Source organism: Amblyomma americanum, chromosome 4, assembly GCF_052857255.1.
Source record: "Amblyomma americanum isolate KBUSLIRL-KWMA chromosome 4, ASM5285725v1, whole genome shotgun sequence".
NCBI classification, from domain to species: Eukaryota; Metazoa; Arthropoda; class Arachnida; order Ixodida; family Ixodidae; genus Amblyomma; species Amblyomma americanum.
Genome location: NC_135500.1, coordinates 21,635,735 through 21,650,268, shown reverse-complemented (window position 1 = coordinate 21,650,268; position 14,534 = coordinate 21,635,735). Strand labels below are relative to the sequence as shown.

The 14,534-nt window shown below is 45.9% G+C and overlaps 1 protein-coding gene across 3 annotated transcripts in view; it reads right to left on the bottom strand.

The window, feature by feature from the left end:
• Nucleotides 1-860: 860 nt before the first annotated feature.
• Nucleotides 861-14,534, bottom strand: part of LOC144127832 (transmembrane protein 117-like) — a 113,370-nt gene continuing 99,696 nt past the window's right edge. For all 3 annotated transcript variants that reach the window (XM_077660790.1, XM_077660789.1, XM_077660788.1), the window contains exon 12: nucleotides 861-6,743. In XM_077660790.1, coding sequence (XP_077516916.1) covers nucleotides 6,525-6,743 — 219 coding nt within the window. In that variant the 3' untranslated portion in view covers nucleotides 861-6,524. The remainder of the gene's footprint in view (nucleotides 6,744-14,534) is intronic.

The window sequence follows — 14,534 nt, the reverse complement described above, 5'->3', positions numbered from 1 at the left end:
CCACCACTGTTTATTTTAAAGGGTATAATTATGTACAAAGAAATGGAATCTGTATCGGATCGTGCATGGCCCCGGTGCTTTGCAACTTTTTTCTCACAGATGTGGACAGATCAATGGCCGAGGAGCTTGAAAACGGTAGCACGCTAAAGATTTTTAGATATGTAGACGACTTTTTTATTGTTTCGAAGAAACAATCACCTTTGACCTATCCACAAGTCGTGGAGGACATTCTTACTAATTTTAGACGACTATCCAAAGGTTTGAATTTTACTTGTGAAGTCGCCAATGACAGCTGTTTGCAATTTTTAGACTTGAAAATAACCCTTAAGGACGCAGGCTTTTGCTGAAAGTACCAACCGCGTGCACAGAAGAAATTGTTGCCTTTTGATTCCAAGCAATCAAAAACTGTTAAACGTGCTATCGCTTTGATGTGCCTTGAGTCATCTCTAAGAAAGTCCTGTTGTCACATGGCGCAGGAAAGCTTTCATGATCAGGTCGCGAAGCTAAAACATGCAGGCTTTCCCCAGATAGTAGTGAGTTCAGTTGCTGAAGCTCTTCTCAAGAAGATTAAACAAGAAAGGAGTAGGAACCAGACAATGGTTGCAGTTGCAAAAAAGAAAGTGAAACCTGTGGTCATCCCATATCAGCATAAAGTGGCTCATAACCTCAAGCGTGTGGCTAACAAGTTTAAGGTACCCGCGGTTTTCTCGGCCCCAAGGAAACTTTCTTCACTGTGTCGTCTAGTTTCGCAAGATGGTAGCCGCTACTCAGATTGCAAAATCAAACATGTTAATAAGTTTGTGAAGTGTGAAAAAGGGGTAGTGTACAGAATTCCGCTGAAGTGTGGGAAGGTATACATTGGACAGTCGGGCCGATGTGTTAATGAGCGGCTAAGGGAACACAGTTTGTCTTTGAAGAACGGTACCGGTTCGCACCTGCCGGCGCACATCAGTGAGTGTGGAAAAGATAACGACATAAAACAGAAAGCAAAAAAACTGTGTGATGCAACGCTCCGAGGCACCAGCATCTTGTGCAGGAGTACTGACACGCTTGCGCGAGAATTGGCTGAAGCCTACCATATAAGAAAAAGCGGTAGTTCATGTGTTAGTGCACCATCTGTGACAATATATAATAAAGATTTTGCTTTTTTAGATAAATTACATATGAGGTGAGTCGCCGGTGCCTTCTGTGTGCTTTTCCCGGGTTCTGGCCGGCACGTGGCTCTGATAACTATCCATTCTTTTTGGTATAAATGTCATGTACTTTTTCTGGAATAAAACAGTTGAAAGTTGCGCTCCGTCCTGTCTACCTTGTCTTTTTGTGTCGTCTTTCTGTGTCCGTCCTGTCTACCTTGTCTTTTTGTGTCGTCTTTCTGTGTGCATAAAAGAAGTCTGAGTATGAACCAACTAGCCCCACAACGTATATTATTGTGTGGATTAAGGCAGGCATAGCGCAGCTCAATAGTATGTTTCTAGGATCATTTAATTCCTCCGGCCACGTGAAGCAAACTGGTGCACTTTCTTCTCAGTCACTAGGTTCATAGCTAAACTCTGCATGCAGGCCCCACACAGCAAATGCGAATGAAGAAGCAAGCTGGCAGACTGCAACAACGCGGGCTCACGGGTGAATGCGTGGCCTGAAACTTGCGTCTGCAGCTGCGTGTGCCTGAAGCAGTGATATCCTCACACAATGCTATCACCAACCCGATAGACCATGACCTCTCATTCCAGCTGCAATGAGGTGAGTGTAACTGTGCCAGCACTGATTTCATGGGGCAGGTAACACTGTTTGTGAAAGATAACTAACCATTCATTCTTTTTTTTTGCAAACCAAGCTTAGGGAAGAGAGAACTGCAGCCAGTGCAACGAGGCACAGCACATGTGGCCCACTGATGTGAGAAAAGGCATGCAGCAATCCTCCAGCCTATAGACTGAGAACTGTGTGGGTACAGCTAGCAGGCACAGGCCCAACTGAGCAGCTCAAGAAAGACACAGCTTTGAAATCGCAAAAAATTGGCCAAAAAATAGTTTCTTTGAAAACTGTTATAGCCGCTTATATCCTTCTTTTTTTTATGCTGTTCCGAAGCTTCACTCCCGAAATCGACTGGGAAGTACTCTAAAAAAATTGTTTCGTGAACCGTGGCGACTGTGCACTGCGGGGAAACTCACGAACAATGGGAACTTTTCTCCCTCTTGGTTTACCGCCTTGATGTCCACCCTGAGGAGCATGTTTCTTCACGAATCATCATCATCATCATCATCATCAGCCCTACTACACCCACTGCAGGGCAAAGGCCTCTCCCATGTCTCTCCAATTAACCCTATCCTTTGCCAGCTGCATCCACCCTTTGCCTGCAAACTTCTTAATCTCATCCGCCCACCTAATCTTCTGCCGCCCCCTGCTACGCTTACTTTCTCTTGGAACCCACTCCGTTACCCTTAAGGACCAGCGGTTATCTTGCCTTCGCATTACATGCCCTGCCCAAGCCCATTTCTTTCTCTTGATTTCGAATAGGATGTCATTAACCCGTGTTTGTTCCCTCACCCACTCTGCCCGCTTCCGATCTCTTAACGTTACACCTATCATTTTTCTTTCCATGGCTCGCTGCGTTGTCCTTAACTTAAGCTGAACTCTTTTCGTTAGCCTCCACGTTTCTGCCTCATAGGTGAGTACCGGTAAGATTATGCTGTTGTACACTTTCCTCTTGAGGGAAATTGGTAAACTGCCACTCATGATCTGCGAGAATTTGCCATATGCGCTCCACCCCATTCTAATCCTTCTAGTTATCTCCCTCTCATGATCCGGATCAGCTGTCACTACCTGCCCTAAGTAGACGTATTCCGGCACAATTTCTAGGCTCTCGCTGCCAATTGTGAACTGTTGTTCCCTTGCTAGGCTGTTGAACATTACCTTGGTTTTCTGCATGTTAATTTTTAGACCCATCGATCTGCTCTGCCTGTCTAACTCGTTGATCATGATTTGCAGTTCACCTCCTGAGTGACTCAGCAAAGCAATGTCATCAGCAAATCTCAGATTATTTAGGTATTCTCCATTTATTCTTATTCCCAACTGTTCCCAATTCAGGCCTCGAAATACCTCCTGCAAACATGCGGTGAACAGCATTGGCGAGATCGTGTCTCCTTGCCTGACGCCCTTCCTTATTGGAATTTTATTGCTGACTTTATGGAGGACTATAGTAGCTGTGCAGTTGCTATATATATCTTCCAGTATTTTGACATAAGGCTCTTCTACCCCCTGATTACGCAATGCCTGTATGACTGCTGAGGTTTCCACTGAGTCGAATGCTTTCTCGTAATCAATGAAAGCTATATATAGAGGTTGGTTATATTCTGCGCATTTCTCTATCACCTGATTGATGGTGTGAATATGATCTATTGTAGAATATCCTTTACGAAAGCCTGCCTGATCATTTGGTTGATTAAAGTCTAACGTTGCCCTGACTCTATTAGCGATTACCTTAGTAAATACTTTGTAGGCAACGGATAGTAAGCTGATCGGCCTGTAATTTTTCAAGTCCTTGGCGTCTCCCTTCTTATGAATTAAGATAATGTTTGCATTCTTCCAAGCTTCTGGTACAGTCGAGGTCATAAGGCATTGCGTATACAGGGTGGCTAGTTTTTCTAGCACGATGTCCCCTCCATCCTTCAACAGATCTGCTGTTACCTGATCCTCCCCAGCTGCTTTTCCCCTTTTCATTGCTTCTAAGGCTTTCTTTACTTCATCTTTCGTTACTGGCGGGATGACGCATTGCTGTGCACTGCTGTCTTTCTCATTAGCGTTCTGATTACATTGGCTACTGTACAGGTCTGTGTAGAACTCTTCGGCTACGTTAACTATCTTATCCATATTGCTAATGACATTGCCCTGCTTGTCTCTTAATGCATACATCTGGTTTTTACCTATGCCCAGTTTCCTCTTCACTGTTTTTAGGCTACCTCCGTTCTTTAGAGCATGCTCGATTCTCTCCATATTAAACTTCCTTATGTCGGCTACCTTGCGCTTATTTATTAACTTTGATATCTCCGTTAGTTCTATTCTATCGGTAGTGTTAGATGCCTTCATGTTTTGGCGCTTCTTAATCAGATCTTTCGAATGTTTGATCTATTTTGGCCCCATTCGTTTCTTTGCATTCGTATGATTACAGTGCAGGTCAAGACATACTTTTTTTTCAAATCTTAAAATTTTATATTTCTTGCATGAAATTTTCTCCTGACACTAGATATCGCTGGACATTGCATTGCAAAAAATTCAAAATCAATATTTGTGCTCTGCAAAAAAAATTCTAAGAATGAATTGACCTGAAGCACACCAGCAGGAATGCAATGAATGTTGAACCAGCCTTCTGCCACATTTTAAAAAAAACTCTGCAGCCTTTTCACAACATTTAAGGGAAAAATATATATTAGAAAACAATTTTCTGGACATATAACAGCGAAATTTTGCGAGAGTAGTCACATAATTTTCTAATAGTATGCGCACAAAATTTCCTGTTATTACATCAAGAAATTAAAACATTTTTGCTGAAAGCCGCGTCCCCTTTCAGAACACCTCAGCACATCTGAGCCAGGAGCTCATATCACAGTGAAACCTACAGAAAAGGAAGGGAAACATAGTGGAAAGAATACTGTGATGCCATTAGTCATGATCACAGCAACCTCTATTCTTGCATGCACAGACCCCCCCATGCGTCGAACGAGGCGCAACAACTCCACAGCAGCGGTTGGGCGGTTTACATAGCAGCTGCACCCAAAGAGCGACCGCCTTTCAGCCGGGAACCCTGTTTTTCCGGCGATGCATGTCTCTTCTACGAATTATGGCAGTGACTCCACACCGGGCTGGCGTCGCCTGTACACAAATTGGGTAGGGGGAAAATCGGTGCTCGCTGCTCTTCTGGCTACACTTGGATCAATGCTTCTGGCAAGCGAAACAGTGCAAACAACCAGAAAAGCCACGGATGACAACCAAAGCTGGTGGCTAAATAGTGAGGAGCACAGGGTGCAGCTCCACAACTGCAGCAGGGCATAGTGACATGGGCAAAGATTACATTGGCTTGCCCAAGGTGACCATTCAAGAGACCTCTGTTTCAGGGTTGAAAAATAGCATGCCTTTCGGAGAATAATCTTACGCAACAATTTTTCCAAGGGTTTTAGTATGATCAGAGCTATCAGCCATCTAAAGCTGCCCCTGTGCTCTCTTCTTGTCGTTGGTGGCACTATGGCATGTCCTGTCCAGTGACTGTGCTTTGACACCAGTCTTCTTGAGGTAAAAGACTGCTTCTTAGTGCCGGCATCCATCAGAAAAAGGGTAAATCATATAACTAGTGAATTGGCTAAATAAAGTCCAACAATTAAAATACCCCACATTACTGCACAAAGCAGGGTCACTGTGGAAGCTGCTATTCATGCTTGTTGGAAGGTCACTCCAAAAGCTGACCCTCGTGGCAGAACAGCCTGACACTATCCCCATGAAAATGGAGGCACGGCTGACTTTCGTCACGGGTACCCATTCTAGCTGCACTTCCAGCTGGAAGCAAGAAATATTCGAGCAGAACACAATTACAGCTCCATAATCCAGCTGAAAAATGCCACTTCCAGCTGGAAGCAGGTGATGTTCCAGCTGCGTTAGAATGATTGAGAGCTTGAAGGGCATGATTTCTGGTTCCAAAATGAAGCTGGAAATTGCAACGTTCTTCATATTCATTAATATCGTTGTACTGCTGCGCAAGTGACGGAACATTTTTGAATTCAGTTATTGATGTATGGCATGAGCCTAAGTACATGTGCCATGTCTCATCGTTCAAAGACACCCAGAACTTATCAGAATTGGTTAATTTTAATTAAGCAGTAAATGTATATTAAATAAATTTCCAAGCTCTCTATACATTTGTAATGTACGGCAACCAGTGACAAAAAAGGGAAATTTTTTTACTTTATCCCATGGATTGCTCAAGCTTAACAGGTTTAAAATGTGTCCTGCAAAAGGCTGACATCTGCCCCGCACATATGGTTGCAACTGACACCTGATGCATCTGTTGCAAGGATAATAGGAGCATCGGGGGCAGGCTGCACGTGGTTGCCAAACTCTCGTGCTATATCGTGTAACCAACATGACATGGAAGTAGGCCCATTCCAGTAACTGCTGTCAAGAGCTAGAGGATAGCGCAGCATACTGCCAGCTGCATCAAGACAATGGCAAAAAGCATGCTAGACGCTCTAGGGCCACTGCCTTTGCAACAAAGAATAAATAAATAAAAGCCTCTCAGCTCACATGACAATGCCATAGTTGTCACAAGAAGGGCCCAAATGGGCTAGCAATTCATGTATTTTTCTCCATTGGACAGATCACTAGCCACCGGCTATGGGTCCAAGCAGTGTCTGCATAATTCTTGTAGTGCACCAAAGAACAATAAATAAATAAATAAAATCCCCTCCACATCTTGCATTGCAACTTCTGCATGGGCCACGCAGAAAATACTGTGTGGACACAGTCGACCCCTAGAGGGGTCAATCAGTGGACTTGGTGACGTGCCCCGTGGAAGCTGAAGACACTGCCTGGCCACATCGCACGTCCCAGCAGACGACGAGTCGTGCTGCCTGCTGCTGCTGCTGGCCGCTGGCAGAGCGTGAGCCCTGCTTCCAGCTGGAGCGGAACGACGGGCGCAGTCGGCCACCCGCTGTTGCATCTGTCTTGGGCGGAAACCGGCCGTAAAGGTAGGTCAGCGCCTGCACACCAGGTGACAAGGCCTCCCTCTCAGTTCTTGGCCAACACTCCAAATCCGCACAGAGAGTTCTAGAACTGTGGGGCAAGTTGGTGGAAGAAGATGAAGCACTAAAAGCCAGACAGAAAATGACAGGACTGCACCTGGTACGTGTTCCATCGTTTGCTCGTCTGCTTCATCTTTTTTGGGCACAAGGTCTCCAAAACAGCGTTCTGCTGAGTGTGAGAAACACCTTGCGAGTGAATGAATGCCATGTCATGCAAAATTTTTCCTAAATGCTGCGAAAGCAGAGGAGTGGCAAGGTTGGCTTTTGCAGAATCCCCTAAACTCAAATTTTGATCTCTACTTTACTTCATATGAGCCTTCCTGTGCTAATCCTGCTCTGGGCATTACCTCCAGTGCCTGCACAGGTCAGCACAGGAGCATGCAGAATCAGAAGCAGGATCAGGCTGCTTCATGACAGCTGCCTTTACAATTTCTTTGCGCTGCATCTTGGTTATGAAAAGGATGGTGCAAGAAATGATGCCGTGCGGACTTGCAACGAATCAATCATCAAAGACACAGCTTAGTACTGAGGGGCCGTGGCAGTTGCATGTTGAGCATATCACAGTCCACTTCAGTAGGCTAAGCAACAGCAACAGTGTAGTACACGGGTTTTAATAGTTTAGTCTCGGGGAAACTCAATGGCTTGTAAAAGATGCTGAGTAATCGTTTTGTGTCTTCGGAGAGGGAAAAACTATCCAACGAAAAGCACTGATGCTAGCTGGCATGTAAAATTCGCTCACATGTTACTCTGCGTGAGGAACAGAATTGGGGATAGAAAGACAGAAGTAGAGAAGCAAGCAAAATTATAAAGTAAAGACGTAAAAGAAGAAAATAATAAAAAAATAATAAAAATCAATATTGAATGTGGGCTGAGATGCACCAATGAGTAATGCTACGAGATATTAAATGTTGAAATGCAATGCCCTACAAAGGGGCTGACAAAGATCATTGCATGAAGAGTGCATAATGGCGAGATGTACGTAGATATTAAAGTTTGTCAAGAAGAGCAAGGTCACTTAAATGGGCAAATAAAACGTTTGTTTCATGTCTCTACTGAGTAAACTAGGCTAAGGGACCTCGTAACAAAACAATGAATAAACTTCAAACACAGAGTCCACTGTTAGAGGCACCTGGATGAGCAATTCCATAAAATATTCATAGTAAGCATGCTCGTTGGCATACGCTGGGCATTCAAACAATATGGTGCACTGTTTCCATTCAGCTGCAGTTGTCACAATGCGGACCGTTCATTTCCATACCTCGTTGCCTAATTAGCACTCAGAATAGAATGTGCAGAAGTTTAGTCTCTCAAAAGTTTGGCTAAATTTAATAATATTGGCTGTCTGCAGACTTCTGCTATGAGCAACTGAAGTATGGTCAGTACCAGAATAAACTAAATAAAGGAAGGTGGAGGCTGAGGCATAAAGGAGTCAGCTGCTCGGGGAACCCAGAAGCACTTCAGAGTGGGCTGAAACACCAAACATGAGCGCCAAGGTTGATATCACACTAAAAGGAAGTCCCACTGTGCAGCCAATGGGGAGGGTTTTTAGAAATTAAAGGTAGCTTCAAGGGGCTCCCAGCACTCGCTCTCTAAGGAAACAACAGCAATCCAGGCAACACATACCAAGAGCACAAAGAAACCACATAGTTCACAATGGTGTTCTTCCAAACTCCAAGCAGTGCTGCGATTCTTGAGCTCGTCTTCTGCAAATCTGCTGCAGTTCCTGCTGTGGCACAAGAACGTGCACTTCACGTCTCTTCTGGCGTCGCAATGCTAAGGCTGGTGCTTAAAGGGAGTGATGACAGTGGCGAGTTTTTTCCGCGAAAACACAGGCGTAAACCTGACCACGTGTGCACTGCTCCAGTCCCATCGAGGAGCGTTCTGGAGTTAAAACACTGGTGAGTTTTCTGTGAAAGCACACGTGTGAACAACTGACCATGTGTGCACTGCTCCAATCCCATTGAATAAAGTCTGCAGTAATGACATTGGCAAATTTTCTGCGAAAACACCTGTGTGAAAAACTAACCAAGTGTGCGCTGCTCGAATCCCATCGAGAAGAGTCCGGAAGTAATGACACTGGTGAGTTTTCTTCGAAATCACGTGTGTGACCACGTGTGCACTACTCCAAACCCATCGAGGAGATCAGAAGTGATGACATTGGCGAGTTTTCTGCAAAAGCACACATGTGAACAACTGACTAAGTGTGCACTGCTCCAATCCCATCGAGGATAGTCCGGTAGTAATGGCGAGTTTTCTGTGAAAGCACACATGTGAACAACTGACCACGTGCACACAGCTCCAATCTCATCGAAGAAAGTTCAGGAATAATGACACTGGCGAGTTTTCTGTGAAAGCGCACATATGAACAACTGACCACATGCATACAGCTCCAATCCTATCGAGGACAGTTCGGGAGTAATGACATTGGTGAGTTTTCTGCGAAAGCACACGTGTGAACAACTGAGCAAGTGTGCATTGCTCCAAACCCAGCAAGGAGAGTCCGGGAGTAATGACACTGGCGAGTTTTCTGTGAAAGTACACATGTGAACAACTGACCACGTGCACACAGCTCCAATCCCATAGAAGAAAGTTCAGGAATAATGACACTGGCGAGTTTTTTGTGAAAGCACCACATGCATACAGCTCCAATCCTATTGAGGACAGTCCGGGAGTAATGACATTGGCGAGTTTTCCGTGAAAGCACACGCATGACCACGTACACACTGCTCCAATCCCATCGAGGACAGTCAAGGAGTGATGAAATCGCCGAGCTTTCTGCGAAAACACATGTGAACAACTTACTATGCGTGCACTGCTCCAGTCCCATCAAGGAGAGTAGAGGTGTGTAGACATCATCACCAAGCTTTCTCCGAAAAATCGTGCAAAACACTGAATACATATCCACTGGTCCAGTCTCATTGTGGAGAGTCCGGGAGTGATGACATCACCAAGTTTTCTGCGAAAACACGTGTGAAAAACTGACCACACGTGCACCGCTCCAGTCCCATCGACAAGAGTCTGGGGGTGATGACATTGGTGAATTTTCACTGAAAACAAGTGCCTAAACCGGACCACATGTGCACTGCTCTAATACCGTCAATGAGTCTCAGAGTAATGGTATTGGCAAGTTTTGTGTGAAAACACACGTGCAAGTTTTCCGTGAAAGCACAGGCGTAATCCTGACCATGTGTGCACTGCTCCAGTCCCATTAAGGAGAGTCTCACAATAATGACATTGGCGAGTTTTCTGCAAAAAAACAAATCTGAACAACTGACCATGTGTGCACTGCTCAAATCGCATCGAAGAGAGTCCGCAGTGATAATATCGATTTTTCTGCTAAAACACTTGCAAACTTGCTACGTGTGCACTGCTCAAGTCCCATTGAGGAGAGTACAGGAGTGATGACATGACTAAGTTCTCTCCGAGAACATGTGGAAAACACTGATTAAGTGTTCCCTGCTCCAATCCGATCAAGGAGAGTCCGGGAGTGATGACATCGCCGAGTTTTCTGCTAAAACACACGTGCGAACAACTGACTACGTGTGCACTCCTCCAGTCCCATTCAGTAAAGTCCAGGTGTGCACTGCTCCAGTCCCATCGAGGAGAGTCTGAGAGCGATGACAGCGAGTGTTAAACTAAAACACGCGCAAACAACTGACGACATGTGCACTGCTCCAGTGCCATCATTTAGAGTCTCCGAGTCATGACAGCGAGTTTTCTGCAAAAACACACATGCGAACAATTGACTACGTGTACACTGCTCCAGTCCTACTGAGTAAAGTCCAGGTGTGCACTGCTCCAATCCCATCGAGGAGAGCCTGGGAGTGATGACAGCGAGTTTTCAATAAAATACACGTGCGAACAACTGACTACGTGTGCACTGCTCCAGTCCCATTGAGGGCAATGCTGGAGTGATGACATCAGCGAGTTTTCTGCTAAAACACATGCAAACAACTGACTACATGTGCACTGCTCCAGTCCCATTGAAGAAAGTCCAGGTGTGCCCTGCTCAAGTCCCGTCAAGGGCAATCCTACAGCGATGACATCAGAGAGTTTTCTGCTAAAACACACGTTTGAGCAACTGACTTACATGTGCACTACTCAAGTCCCATTGAGGAGAGAACGGGTAATCACTGCTCCAGTCCTACTGCAGAGAGTACAGTTGTGATGACATTGCTCAATTTTTTTCTGTTAAAGAACACATACCACTACAACTTATACCTTGCCATAATGAAAGGGTTTATAATGAAGGAAGAACAAGGGACAGAACAAAGAAACAGGAAGCTACCACATAAAACCATTTATCTAATATCTCGTTTTTATAGAGTAAAATTTTCTTCAAAAAAGACATCACGAGCTTATATCACATTGAGTCTACCAATTTGCTTTCCGCTAATTTCACGTCCAAGATGAACGACAGGAGCGAGAAATGAAAGTGCAAAACGATTTCTGTTGACCAAAAGGTGGCTATGTTCACAACAGTGGTAGCCGAATTTGGTGCGGCTGTCATGATGCGAAGCCATGTAGTGAGTTTGCTGTGATCTGTGTGCTCGAGTGCTGTGTAGAAGATGGTATTGCCATTGTGCATTCACTTATACTGCCATATGTGTTGGCTGCAGTGCTTGAAAAAGTCTATCGTCGCCTAAATGCCATCACAAAAAAAGATGTGTATCCGCTCCCACGCATAGACGATGCCATCGACTGTCTTCACTCCGCCACATACTTATCCTCAGTTCATTTGAGAGCAGGGTACTGGCAAATACCAATGCACCCGAACGACAAAGAAAAGACGGCATTTGTCACACCTGATAGACTGTATGAATTTAACGTTATGCCTTTTGAACTATGCAATGCACCTGCCACATTTGAAATATTTATGGACACTATTTTGCGTGGTCTAAAGTGGCAGATTTGTTTGTGTTATTTGGATGATATTGTGATATTTGGGAAGACATTTAGTGAACATAACAGCCATTCGCTGTCGTCCTCGACTGTATTGCAAGAGCTGGCCTGGTCCTTAACTCTAAGTGTCACTTTGGTGAACGCCAAATAATTGTCCTCGGTCACTTGGTGGATAAGGACAGTGTCTGGCCGGATCCCCAAAGTTGAGGCTGTCACCAAGTTCACAGCGCCGCAATCAGTCAAGGAACTTCATAGTTTTTAGGGCTATGCTTGTATTTTCGCCGTTTTGTTCCGCAGTTTGCAGACGTCGCCTATCCTCTCACGTGAATCCTACAAAAAGACGTGGCATTCCAGTGAACCTCTGGCTGTTAATCTACATTCCCCCACCTGAAATTTCTCCTGACATCCATTTTCTTCATTCCTATCCTACGCCATTTCTGCCCATCTGCTCCCATCGAAGTTCACACAGATGCCAGCGGTGTAAGAGCTGGCGCTGTGCCCATCCAGCACCACGGCAGAGGTGAGCATGTGATAGCTTATGCCAGCCGGTTGTTGAGCAAGTCAGAACGAAACTACAAAGTTACCGAACAAGAGTGTCTCGCGGTAGTTTTTGCTGTGCAGCGCTTTCGTTCCTACCTGTATGGCAATGCTTTTACCATCGTCACCGATCATCATTCGCTCTGTTGGCTTGTGAACCTCCGTGACCCATGGAACCGACTTGCCCGCTGGGCTTTGCGACTACAAGAATTCAACTTCACTGTCATGTTGTGAGGTGCACACCAAGTCATCGCGGATTTTCGAACGCGGTACGTCGACAACGGTGCGTCGGACAGTGCAGCGAGATCGTGTCATTCAAGCGTGGAGGTGGCAGCCGTCGGACGTTGGGTCCGTACTGCAGTGACCTCCCTTAGATCACTCACATAAGCCTACTGCGTTCTTTGCAAGTGTAGAGGTGCCAGCCGATGGACTGAGGGTCCATGCTGCCAAAAGGCGCTCTTGCATAGCCTATTTGAAACCTCCGGCGTTTCGTGACGCCAGCGACGCGTCGCAGTACATCGACCTGCATTCGCCCTGTCTGCAAGGCATCTCTGCTTCACCTGGGACGCTCAGTACCTGGTGAACTCTTCTGTAGTGTTGTACGTGCGTTGTGTGTGTGTGTTTCTTGGTGTTTCCCTTTCTTATTTACCCCTTTCCTTTAAATTATAAATGCGGCTTCGTTTTCGTTTGATCTCTCTGTTCTTTTGTTCGAACCTGCACGCGATAGCGTTCCCCTTCTGAAGTCAGGGACGCGCTACTAATTCGTGACAATTGGCGTCCGCGACAGGACAAAGCCGTTTTTTTTTCCTTTCCTCGGGATCCTAAGAAGAAACGATGGCAGCACTAAAGGATTTGGTCGAGTTGGGTGAACGCATGGGGTTGAAAGACGCCGAGCTGCGCACGTAGGTGGCTGCTGAACAAGAGAAGGAACGCGCAGCACGTGCTGCCGAACGCGAGCACGCCAAGGCGCAAGCAGAGGCTGAACGCGAGCATGCAAAGTCGCTAGCAGAAGCTAAAGAGCGTAGATTGCAGCTCTAGTTAAGGCCGCAGAAGCTGGTGGGGGTAATCATGAACCAGCAATGGGGCCCTGAGCAGCGCTTAGCTCACACAAATTGATCCCGCCTTTCGACGACCGGCGGGATGACTTAAATGCATGCCTAAAACGTTTTGAGCGTATCGCAGAAGGGCACAGCTGGCCCAAGGAAAAATGGGCTACAGCACTCAGTATGTCTTTGACTGGGGAAGTTCTCCGTGTGTTCAGTCGACTGTCCCCACCAGATTCAATGGATTATGATAAGGCAAAACTAGCCTTGCTCCAACATTTTCGGTTTACGGCAGAAGGTTATTATGAAAGGTTTCGTGAAAGTAAGCCGCTTGATAAAGAAACAGGCAAGCAATACGCAGCACGTTTGCTCAGTCTTTTTCGGTCGATGGGTTGGGATGTCACGAACGGCCACAACGTGCGATGATTTAAGTGACTTGGTGGTGGCCGAACAGTTCATGAGGAACTGTCATAGTCGTCTGGCAATTTTGCTTCGAGAAAGAGAGTGCACGACGCTGGACAAAATGGCTGAGGCAACAGACAACTTTCTGGACGCTCAGCGGCTAAGAAATTTGTCTTCGTTCAAAGGATCGTTCGAGGTGGGCATTCCGATAGAGAGGGATGTTCCCTCAAATAGACAGTCAGGAAGGTTCCTCATTTGCAACCGACCGGGACACAAGGCTGCCCACTGTCGGTCTAAGCCAAAGCAGCTTTATTGCGTTTATTGTCGAAAAACAGGGCATGATGTAAGTTCCTGCTCAAGGAAGCATGAAAACCAGAAGAAATCGTCCTGTTGTGTTCAGCCAGAGTGTGTAGCGCCTGAAACGGTGTCCACAACAGCAGGTAGGCTTGAATCAGCTGATAAGGTGGTGGTCGGACTTGTCTGGAAAAAGCCTGCAGACGCACAACAAATGCCTGTCCTCGAGAGAGAGCTCCGAAGCCTACACGTACATGTTTTACGGGACACGGGGAGCAATACAGTGGTGGTGCGGAGGGCCCTAGTTCTTGACTCAGCTCTCATTGGCTCGATATCTATGGTGTTCATTGTTGATGGCAGCAGTCTGGAAGTTCCCGAGGCAGAAGTCTATATCGCTTCCCTTTATTTCACTGGCACAGCCTGGTAAAGTGCATGGGGACACCTTTGTACGATGTCATAATTGGAAATATACCAGAGGCCCGTGAGCTGCCAAATCCAGGTATCAATTGGAAGAAATCGGAGGGCATTCCTAAATTATGTCCTGGCATAGTCAATGATGATGTTGCGAGTG